Genomic DNA, 12,014 nt, shown 5'->3' on the forward strand with positions numbered 1-12,014 from the left:
AGTGAGGCTCCCGGGACGCAACCCAAGCAGTGGGTTCCAAATCCCCCGGCCCCGAGTCCCACAGCCCTGTATCATCCCGTCCTCAAACTCCCCTACCTTTAGGTGCCGGATGGTGGTGAGCAGGAAGAACCTTGCCACCATGAACAGGAGGCCATACAGGAAGAAAAGGGTGATAGGGACAAGGAGAAAGCTGTCATCAACCATCGCTCAAAGCTGGTCACGACCGCACTGGGAGAGGCGGGGTGCCGGTCGCTAGTTCATACATACTTGGCTGTGAGGTCATAATGCTTTGGGCGAGGACACCTCTGTGAGGTCACAGCCCCACGGCGCACATGGAAGCCAGCCAGTGCTTGCCCTCAGCATGCTGGTGGGAGAAGCTACAAATAAACCTGATGATAATGAGAAAATGCTTCCAAAAAAATTGCAGCTCACACATCTGGTGGAAGTGTGCAGCAGCCTGGGAGCCAGCACCATCCTTGTGGTGTGCTGCTGCCGTCTTCCCTTCAGGTACCTGAGTTAGACACAAGGAAAGGGGGGAAGGTGCTTTTAGCCTGCTTTTTCTTCTCACTATCCTAGTGCATTATTAGCAGTTAATAAAATAAATGAATCTTCCCCAGACCTAAACTGCTTTGCCTAGGACTGTAACTGGTGAGCCATCTCTGTCTCCTCGCAGGTTGATTATATCATACTACCCCAAACCATGGACTGACGCATCCTCTGGATGCCTGGAAACATATCCCGTGCTCTATGCCACCACCCAAAACACAATCTTTCAGACTATCCTTCAATCATATCACTTCCCTACTCCTGCTGGCAACACTATTTCTGATACAAGCCAGGATGCCGCTGGCCTTCTTACACAATAATGAATAATTCGCTCAGAATTTGGTGTCGAGGTTGCTTCTCCCACACAGTGGCCATATTGATGTCCCCCTTGTCCTGCAAAGAGGACCCAGACAACGCAAAAGAAAGGACTGCATCTAGCGGTGCTGGATGTTGCAATCTGAGTGGGCTGTGCCAGTCTGCATGACTCCAGGGGCACAGACAGGGACCAGCTTTGTCGATGCACAAGGTCTTGATGCAGAAGGCCAAGCAACCTCAGGGACTTTGGACATCCTGCTGCTACTCTCTGAGGACCTGGGTCACTTCCTGAGGCTGCCAGTTTTTCCCAGCTGTCTTCTTTGGTGCTTCCCATAGAGAAAGCAAAGTACCAAGGTGGCTTCCCCTGGGCTCTCCACTATGGGCTGGGTCACAGCCTATCGCCCATGAAACATGTCCTGTGTATGGCCAAACAACATTAACCAGGCTTACTGTCATTGTTCTTAAGGTGCTGCTCTGCTGAGCCCTGAGGTATGCTGTCCATGAAAGCTGATTCCAGCATCTGGTCAGACAGGGACATTGTCTACAGCTGTTGCAAGTGAAGCACTGACTCTCCTGGGTACCCATCTTCCCATATTCTCACAGACCAGTCCCCACCTAAACAGCCACAGGGAACTTGCCAGCCATGGCAGATGGCTCCTCCTCCCATGCTAATGAGCCACCAGGATTTAATTCCTGACTCCCATTAACACTCAGTAGATTGTGACTTGGCCATTCATCTGCTTCTATCACATCTCTGCCAGTAGTGCTTCACCATGTTAATTCAGGGCTGCCTCTGGGATGGCTGTAAGCCTCCCTGCACCCATCCAGCAGTCCCCAAACTGCTCATTAAATGTGTCCTAAGGGGAAGCGGGAATGGAGCAGTGCTACTGGCACCACTGGGATTTATGGATGGGGCTGGTCTTTAACCACAGACCAAGTCTGGATATAGGTCTTTTCTGCAGGTCCCCCGATTGCCCCAAATCCCACAGCACCCCCACTGGTACAGATATGCAAGAAGAAGCCGACAGACCTATGGAGCCTGCCTGGGGCTAGAAGTAGGTTACTTTCTGCCATGCGTAGAAATGATGTGATGCATATTCATCAGTTACAGTTGTGAGGAAATCACTACAGTCACATAAATTGCAGGTTTAGGGATCATTGGCCCCAGTATGTGACTTTCTCGGGGCTTCCTGCCCTGAAAAATGCATGAAAATTGAAGTCTTCTCATTAAAAATAAAGGCTACCTCTTCAAGTGACATCTTACAGAAATACTGCTGTCTTTACTGTACATTTTCACACTGCCCAGCAAGCAATTCAGTAATGATAAACCTCATATTATTATTTACATTTATCAGCTGTAATCTCCCTCACTACATTTTAATTCCTCAAATTATTTTTTCAAACTCTCCACACCCAGCAAAGGTCTGATCTGAAACCCTGAATCAGCCATAGCTGGGAAGCAAAAAAGGACCCTTTCATCTAAGAAGCAGCTGTGCAGCAACAAAGAGCAACTGGAAGCATTTTGATATTCTTATATTTTGGTGTATCTGTGACCACAGGAAAGCAAGCTCTTTTCAGCCCAGACTTTCATTAATTTTTCATCCAAAAGAGAAGCTAATACCTAAGTATAAAGCTCCTTGCCTCCCCAGATGTCTCACTGGAACCATATGGTACTCTCAAGACCATATATCTATCTCCCAAACAGGTGCTACAAGTGCTTTGGCACGATGCTACAATTCCCTTTCATTGCTCCTGCAGCAAGCTCTGTATCACTGTCTGTATTTTCACATCTCCTTAAGAACAGAGGAAGCTGTGCAAGTGCTGCTGTTAGGAGCTATTTGAGAAACTCTTCCATGATCTGTGTTCATCCTCACCGGCACCGAAGAGAGGAGATAATATCTTCCCATGATCTGCTTGCCACAGTCCTCCCAGTGTAGCCTGTGGATGTGGTTTGCCCTCTTGGCGAGAAGAGTGCTCCCTTGGCTCATGTTCCTCTTGGTGACCATGATAACGCCTTCCCAACAGTGCAGCTCCTCAGCCCCTTGTTGGGGAGTATCGCATCCTGGTGCCATGCTTCGCATTCCCCCAAGCTGGATTTCATGGGGTCAGTGCTCACATCCATCTAAGAGCACAGAGCCTTCATTTCCTGGGGTGTCCTTTGGTTGTTGAATGAATAATCCTCACTACCACCTGGGTTTGACAGCATGAGAGATGTCCATGGCTCCACACATTCTATACCCTCTTTACCCGAGATGAACTGCCTCTAGCAGGGCATAGAGGAAAGCTGTGGATGATCCCAGCTGTGAGCTTTTGGGAAGGCTGGAGCTTTGCAGCAGCCTCAGCTAGATTTATACAAGGACATTAACAAAATTCAGGATGTCTTGGGTTTGAAAGCACTGCATAATTGCAAGCTGTTGTTGTCTGAAACTGCATTTGCAAGATGCGATCTCAACAGCCGAGCAGTTTGGGGAAAATTTGAAACACTTGCTCAGTGTGGGGGAGGCTCCTGCAAGGAGTTTCACAATAACCTTGCCAAGCTTTCACTGGTCTTCTCAGCTGCCCGTGCACAACAAATTTTAAGTGGAAAGCTCTGGAAAGGCTCTGGGCAAAATCCAACACCCGAACACAGGTCTCTGTGTCCCATTTCTCTGTATAGCCATGAAAGCTCCTTCTTCGCACAAAAGCAATCAGGCAACAGTGCTCACTTGTGAAGGGGCAGTTCTCTGAGCTCCCCGCCATGAACAGCAACATTCAGAATGCTCTGGCAAAGCCTGCATGTAGTTGTCTCTACACTGCTCACAGCACTGACGAGACTTTGCAATGTGCTGTGCCCCCCTATGCACGAGCTTGTGATCTCTTCCAGACTTCTCTTCCTCATTTGCCTGGAAAAGCAGAGACCAGGAAAGTGCTGGGTGTGCATAGGCATTGGCAAAGCTGCAGTCGGAGCATTATTCCAGGCAGGCAATCCACTGAGGACCTGGATCACCCACAGTAGGATAATGACAAGATTTTGTCTTGAGCTTTGTAACTACATTTCAACCAGTATAGTTAGTGATATACTGCACATGATGATGATATTTTGCATATACCTGTAACTGCACAAGGCTTGATCAATGGCTTGATGCTGCTCAGTGAAGTACTGATTGATCAGTTCAGCCTTTTTTCCTGCAAGAACATCAGTAAACCTAGAGAGGTGTCCACATGCACTCCGGTATGGGAACTGTTGAGTCACAGCCTGAACCACTGATTGATCACCTGGGGAAAGGACTGGGTCAGCCCTGAGAGCACAGGTAAAGGCAGTTTAGCTGTGTGACCAGAAAGGATGGAATCTGGCTGCACCTCTCTTAGACCCCATTTAAGGGTTGACTGCCACTGGGAAAGGATCTCTCCTTGGAGATCCCTCCCTTCTGTAGCCCTTTCTGCAAGTTTGGATCCTTGGAGATGTGTGAGCACATTTACTTTTCCTGTGAAATACCATCCTATCGGTGCTGGTCCCTTTGTTGTGACATTTCTGTATTGCCCTTCCATGCATTAATCTTTCTGATTGTAACAAATCCCCGTCATCTTTTTGTACCGAGAAATTCATTCATCCCTCATTCAAATCTTGACTCACCCAAATCCACTTACACCCAAATTTCATAGGATCACAGAATCATTGGAAAGGTCCTCTATGATCATCTAGGCCAACCATCCACCTACCAGCAGTGTTGCCCTCTAAACTATGTCCCTCGGGGCCACGTCTCCATCCTTCTTGAACATCTCAGGGACAGTAACCAGGGACTACCTCCCTGGGCATCCTGTTCCAGTGCCTCACCACTGTTTTGGAGAAGGACTTACTGAGTCACCCGAACTTAAAGTGTGCCTCCTTGTTATCACTTTGCTTTCGGAACTAAGAACACCCTTGCCAAAATAGACTGTGCATGTTGCAACTGTACTCAGGTTCAACTGAAGACAAGTTCTAGGAAGAAAGATCCCCCAAAGACACCCAAATGATTACTAATGGCACCATCCCGTACCCTTGACCACTAACACAAGAGGGGGCTGCAGGGCTGGCAGCCATAAATGGCTAAGCATAGCCTCACAGCATCAGTGTTAATGGGGCTCTGCCCCTCTCCTACTGCGAGTGCACATTTGCCTGCGGAGCTGTGCTTCCAGAACGCTCCTTGCAATTACATGCCCTGCCACCATGCAGGCAAGTTATTAATATTTATTAGGCTCAATTATTCATGGCCTCTTTAGGATCCTGTTGTTTAAGTCCAGCTTGAGATCTCCAGGCAAGCAATCACAGAAGTTGCTTTCCAGAGGAGTTACAGTAAATCAATCCTTTGGAGATGTTCCAGGCAGCCATAAAACTCACAGCCAGAGCTGCCCGGAAAGGAGCCTCATGCCCAACCCATGATGGCCCAGAAATGCTGCGAGAGATGCTTAGATGCAGGACACCCCATCCTCTCTCTGTACTGGGGCTGTCTCTCCTAGTGCAGCCGTGACTGGCTCTGAGCAATATTCGATGGCAGCTTTCTCCTTGTCTCCATTACTTTTTTTCCTTCCCTATGGACCCCTGATCCAGGAGGCTGGGATCTAGCACCTACAGTTAGAGAAGTTTGAGGATATGGGTGACACGGGGCTGTGGGAATCAGGGCTGACAGAGTGAGGACTGTCCCACCAGATCTATCCCCAGAAAGTCACTGTGCCACATCTGTGTACCCATGGAATGGAGTGTGACTGTGTTTTTCTTCCTCCCACCCCAGCTTGGGGGCTGAAAGAACGAGTGGCAGAAACCTGATTCAACAGCTGAATTGAGCACCTGCCAAAAAATGCCTGTGAGTCAATCACAGCACCCCTTAAACAGAGCAGCTCAAGAGCCCCTCGAGCTCTCCCACACGGCAGCATCTCCCCTCGAGCAGGGACACCTCTTGAGGTTACGCCTGCACAGAGATCCCTGACGTCAAGAGGCACCTTGTCATGCAGATCCTCAGTGAGTGACTAATGGTTTGGTAAGCTCTGCTAGGATTATATCTTTGATTGGCTGTCCACATATAATCCCATATATGTATATGTATATGTATATATATATAATGTATGTGTATATATACATATACAATCCCTTAGCCGTAAACTACTGACCAAGTGTTGGACTAGGATGGATCCAGCTGCACCTGGACTCCTCACCTGCACTAAGGGAAAAATTGCAAGGCCTGAAGTGAAAGCAAGTGTATCAAATGCAAAAGCCAATTCCTGACTCCTGGTCAAGAAAAAGAAAAGTATGTCCACCACTTGTTTTGCAGTTATAAATTGTTATGAAAAGTGTTTCAGGTTTGAAGTATTAAGCAGATGACTTTAGCACCAAGTCCTTTGGTTCACATATCAACCACATTTATAGGAACAGAACAATGATATCTAAATGGGAAAAGGGACTTGAATCTTTAGTCCAATCAGTCAAGCAAGTTGAGAAAATACATGAAGGACAACCAGTGCAATTGATTTACTAGATCATTGATTTACTAGAAACAATCCCAAACGAGATTCACAGGAGTTGCAGAAAAATACACTGCTGTGCCCACCTAACAGGAGAAACAGAAAATACGTGGTTAACTTAAGGACAAACTCCAGGGTTTGCAAGTTGCAGGTGCTCATATATACAGACCTTCAGTAATTCTGAATGCACTGCCCCTTACTGCGAGTACACCAGCAGCCTCAGTGAAGACTGAAGCTAGAAGCAGACAATCCTGCTGAAGCCAGCCTCACTTCTACATATGAATGAAGAGAAAACTTGTCTACGTGGCAGATTGGTTATATCAGACTATTTAAACCCTCTGCAGTGGAAGTTATTGGCTTGCTTAAGGTGACTCAGTGTCAGAAAGCAGAAGGGCAGAATACTGTGTGAGGGCTGTTTCTTTCATTCCCAAATCTTCCTACTGATGTTATCCAAAGGGATAAATGGAGAGAATAAGGAATAAAGAGAATATCTGACAATATTGAAGTCAAACCAGACTGTGATTGATCAAATTACCATCTACTGATGCTGTGCTTATGATTTTAACTAAACTTTGTAGCGCATCTATCTGAATAGTTGTGGTGCTAAGCATAAAAAATTTACATATAATGAATTAACCTTTCTTTTCAACAGAGCAACCTGTTTGGAACTCCCTGCCAAATTGATTCTCTGTTTTATTTACAGCACCTCCACGGGATGGCACACAGAATGCTATGCTCATGCTAGTATCCTGTCTGTGACAATGCTAGTACTTTTAACTCATGGTCAGGAAACCTTAGAACTGGTATGGACTCATGCCTATGTTCAGTGTATAGGGAGTATGAGAATAAATACTTATAAGAAAAATTTAAACTTCTCAACCATGGTCATACACAGAAACGAAACATTCTTAAGTCCATAAATATAAATATAAATCAGTGCTCCTGGAATAGTACCAACCAAATACAACCTATTTGGGAATTCCAATCCTGGTGCTATTTAGTCACTTCTACTTACAACCCCATCAACAGTACCTCCACAGCTTTTGCCTTAACAAACACACTATGATTTGGTATAACATATACCCAATCACTGCTCGAGGATTAAATCACAATGGGACCATACTTTGGAACACGGAGTGTGGGCCCAATGAAATGGAAAACGACAAGGATTTAATTGTGACATAAATACCATCAGAGTCCAAGACATATGTCTCTACAATAAGCAAAATATGTCATTCTGAAACACGTCTCAGCAAGACTCCTGGAATTCTACAGGGTGTGTTTGTATGAGAGCCCTTTGATTTTAATTCACAGGTAACATTTCTATAGATATAAACCATCACTTTTTTTTTATATCTTTAATAAGTTTATGGGCTATGACTTTAATTATTCAGCTCCAGTTACATCATATCAGCTGTTATGACCCAATTATACAGAGTCAATATTTACTGCCTACCCCAATCAGTCCTGATTCTACTAACTCTGAGATTAATGTGTCTATTGTATGTAAATATATTGTGTATGAAAGCTTGGCAAATGCTAAACCAAATAATCCAACTCCACCCACACAAAACTTATAATGTAGAATACAATTAATAGAAATACTTCATGCTAAAATTGTTTGCCTGCTGTGGATGGCAAAAATCTCACTTGCCATGGATCTGTAAGCACTTAAATCATCAACATATCCTTTAGGACACAGAGACAAGAGGTGACCATATCACTGCTTTCTGAAAGGTACAATAAATTGTCCTGGGGTAGAGTGTGTTGGTTTGCTTCCCCTCAGCAATGCCTCCTTTGGCCTGGCTGTCACCCCCAAAGCCTTGCTCAGGCAATGAGCAAAGTACTAATGACACTTAAGGCTTCGCTAAGGCAGATAGCGACCACAGTACTAGCTAAAAATGGGGGCTGAAAGAACGAGTGGCAGAAACCTGATTCAACAGCTGAATTGAGCACGTGCCAAAAAATGCCTGTGAGTCATCACAGCGCCCCATAAACAGAGCAGCTCAAGAGCCCCTCGAGCTCTCCCACACGGCAGCATCTCCCCTCGAGCAGGGACACCTCTTGAGGTTACGCCTGCACAGAGATCTCTGACGTCAAGAGGCACCTTGTCATGCAGATCCTCAGTGAGTGACTAATGGTTTGGTAAGCTCTGCGAGCTTTGCTAAAATTGTATCTTTGATTGGCTGTCCACATATAACCCCTTAGCCATAATCCGCTGACAGAGTGTGGCACTAGCAGTGGATCCAGCCGCACATGGACTCCTCACCTCTTGGTCTGAGGAGAGCAGAAAGAAAAGGGGTCTGCTCTGAACCTTGTAACTCAACAGGATGGTCTCTTGGATGACTGTGTTTTACCCTCTCCCTTATGCAGTGAATAACCAAGTGTATCTGCTATCTCAAATATTAAGTCACTTATTTATTTACAGTTAAGCTTTGTTAAATTGCTATGTTGTATTTAAAAATACACTGTTTCAGTAAAGTGCATAGCTTCCATCCACAACATCCCAGCAACATGTTTCCTCTCCACCAACCTCCACTGAGATGCTGTGCAAGCAGCACAGTCTGCCTGGCAAGGTGTGGCCACAGCCAGATATAGCAGCGTGAGCAGAGAGCCCCGGCCCTCCATGCCACCTCCTTCCCTGAGAGCACGTCAAGGAAACAGAGGGGCCATGGCGCCTAAAACTTTTGTCATCAGCATCCAATTGGCTCTGGGAAGGACAAGTGCGGAAAGACATAATGGAGGAGTGCTTACAGCAGTGTGCGGCATGGGAGGTGAGAATTTGCCTTCCTGCCCTGTTGAAGCCCTGATCTGCACTGTGGCAGTGGTCTGCCTGCATGCCGCCCGCAGCAGACACGACCTGCCAACACAAAGCCATCTGGCCTGCTCTGAGACACTCAGCAAGGCTAATAAGTCATGGGCCTGGCACCACGATCACTGCAGAAATGATGGGGGGACAGAAGGGACCGTGTCCTGATGCCGCCAGGCTCACATGTGGCTCAGATGGGGGTCAGAGCCCAGCCAAGGGATGCAAGTGCGGGAATTTGAGGACACACAGATGCCACCGTCCCACAAGGCAAGATGTCAAAAAAGCCACATGTCACCCTCAGAAATTGGGTTTCTTTTTATGTCATCCCTCTTCTGACCTGTCTATTCCTCTGCCTGTATGTCCTTGTAGGAGCTGGTGCCTCCTGCTTATGACACGACTTGCTTTTGACTAAAGCCTGTGAAATCTTTTTGTTTTCTGGGCACCAGCACAGCTCTGAATATAAAATTTTTATTACTTTAATGGGCTTGCAGGAGAAGCTGGGCGCAGGAATGCTCTCACTTCTCTACATCCCCCCTTACTGAGGCTGTTACATCACTTACACCAGGTGCTGGGAAGTAGCTGGCCAGGGGATGAGGAAGAGCTCATGCCACACCACTACTGGGAAGGAAGGATAGGCAGGAGGTGCCAGATGGGTCCAGTTCACAGCAGGTCCCTGGGCCAACTCCCACCCCCCCCACTCAGAGTCTTCATCTCACAGTCAGCATCAGCCTGTGCTGAAGAAACCCAGACGATGTCACCGCCAGCAGTGCCTCAGACAGACTTCAGCAGGCAGGGACATTTTCTTTTTCCCTAAAAAAGCCTCTTCAGCCCAGCAAGAGCTGTTTTATTTAATCAGCACTTTCTGCCCTGCAGGACTCCTCACAGTGTAATGAAAGAGGCGCAGAAAGCCCTTTTACTCTGCTCTCCCATCAACCCCGTTTGGCCTCAGCTCCGTGGGTTTTTTTTGTTGTTTTGTTGTTGTTGTTGTTGTTTCATCTCCCCCTCTGCATTTTCATTCTCCTGGTAAATGTTTGAAAGCTATGCTAATGTGGTTGTTATGGCTACACCAGGCTGGGGCCCTCGCCTAAACCCCAAACATACTATTAGCTGATTAAGAGGCAAGTGCAGGACTGATGCGGGGGCAGTTGCTCTGCGGGGCTTTCCCAGTGCCCCTCACCCCCCTCCCCCCCCCTCCCCCCATCCACTTCTTGCAAGACACAGCCTGGGCAGCACATGCAGACCCTCAGATGGGGAAAGGAATAGGGTTTCCAGGATTCCAGGGGAGGACAAGCCTTTGGACAAGACTTCCTTGAAGAATGCTGTGGTGTGGGAATGGGGGTGATGGGAATGGTTCTGCCCTCCTGGGGTGCAGTGGGAACACCAAAGGTGCTGGTCTAATTTGCAAGCATTGTGGATGTGTCTAAATCAAAGCACCCAAGAGTGTTTTTGCTACTAGCTTGGGCACAAGCTGTGCCAAATCCTGACTGCACCATTTAACCCATCCATACTCCAGTGAGATGTGATGGTTGGATCCAGCACAGCTAGCTCTCAGCTCTGCCGGGGCATACTGCAATGGAACCAGCTGGGCTCTGCAACTGCTCCCCACCACAGGGGCTGCCTGCTCGCATCTGTCCCCCAGAACGTGCCCAGCAGTGCCCTCAGCAGCAAGGCAGAGGCATGGAAAGCTGCTCCCTCCCCAACTGCCTCACTTCACTCCTCGCCGCTTGCACATCTGGATTGTTAATAAAGCAGTTCAGGAAGGCAGCAATCATCCCTGTGACAGCTTTGTTTAATGAAGTCGGCCTTCATTAGGCATTTCCGTTCCACTTGAAAAGCTCCTCTGTGAGGATGTTCGAATGCCCTGCGGCTGAGTTGGTGGGCACAGGGATGGGTGATGCTGCAGGGACAGCATCCCAATGAGGATCAATGCTACCCCTGCAAGGGTACCACTATTTGGTTGCCTTCATGTCCCCACTTTGGGCACCAATTCCAGAGAGCCATGGGCACAGGGTCTGGCCCTGACCCTGTTCTAGGTCTTGCAGGCACTGGGGAAAGGGCAGGCTAGAGAGCAGGATGCTTACAGGGAGCCAGCTGGAGTAGCCCTACAGAGAGGGTAATTTAGCTAATGCCTGCCAGAGTGCTCCTCGAGGAGAGAGCTCTAAAGTGTTCAGCAGTTATCTGTCCAGAGGGAGCACTGTCATCTAATCAGTGCCAGGCTTGGCAAGCCACAGCTGCAGCAGGTCAGGAGAGACCCAGGGCTCCACGCTTAGACATGGGGAATACCTTCCTGCAGCCAGGAGCCCCTGCCCATCACAGGATACTCTGTGGGCTTCCTTCTCCCACTGTCACAGCACCCCGCTTCTCTCACACCCCAGCACCCTCCCTCAGCTCCCTCGTGGGCCATTTCAATATCCATCCACATCATCAGATCACATCTTTTCTCTGCACCCCCTCCCCAGGTCCTGGCACTGACTGCCACTGACTTTGCCCCTTATCATGACAGTAAAGGTGGCCGAGAGCAAACAGAGAGCCTCAGCTGTGAGGCACGTAGCCACCACCCATGGCTTCTCAAATTCATTCAGGTTCTGCTCACGGGCGCTCTGCCTCCCTCCTCAGCTCAGTCCTGCTCCTGCATGCAGTGATGGGCGACGCATTGCCCTTCCCCGCTGCAGCCTCACACAGCAGCCCAATAGGCAGATGGTTTTTATCCCATTTCATGCTGATTTTGGCATCAGCCTCGCCTCCCGCACCAGCACTGATGAGAACTCTCCGCACAGCGCCTCAACACTATTATCTCCATCAGCCAAACTTGCAATCTCCTGAAAAAAGATCCCTCGCTATTTTGACAAGTTCTTTTCCCACCACCTCC

General features: G+C 48.0%; 1 protein-coding gene across 1 annotated transcript in view; it reads right to left on the reverse strand.

Moving 5' to 3' along the window:
* Nucleotides 1-204, reverse strand: part of LOC109363770 — a 3,081-nt gene extending 2,877 nt beyond the window's left edge. The window contains exon 1 of the mRNA XM_019610161.1: nucleotides 97-204. Coding sequence (XP_019465706.1) covers nucleotides 97-204 — 108 coding nt within the window. The remainder of the gene's footprint in view (nucleotides 1-96) is intronic.
* Nucleotides 205-12,014: the final 11,810 nt, after the last annotated feature.

This window comes from Meleagris gallopavo, chromosome Z (genome assembly GCF_000146605.3).
Source record: "Meleagris gallopavo isolate NT-WF06-2002-E0010 breed Aviagen turkey brand Nicholas breeding stock chromosome Z, Turkey_5.1, whole genome shotgun sequence".
Lineage (NCBI taxonomy): Eukaryota > Metazoa > Chordata > Aves > Galliformes > Phasianidae > Meleagris > Meleagris gallopavo.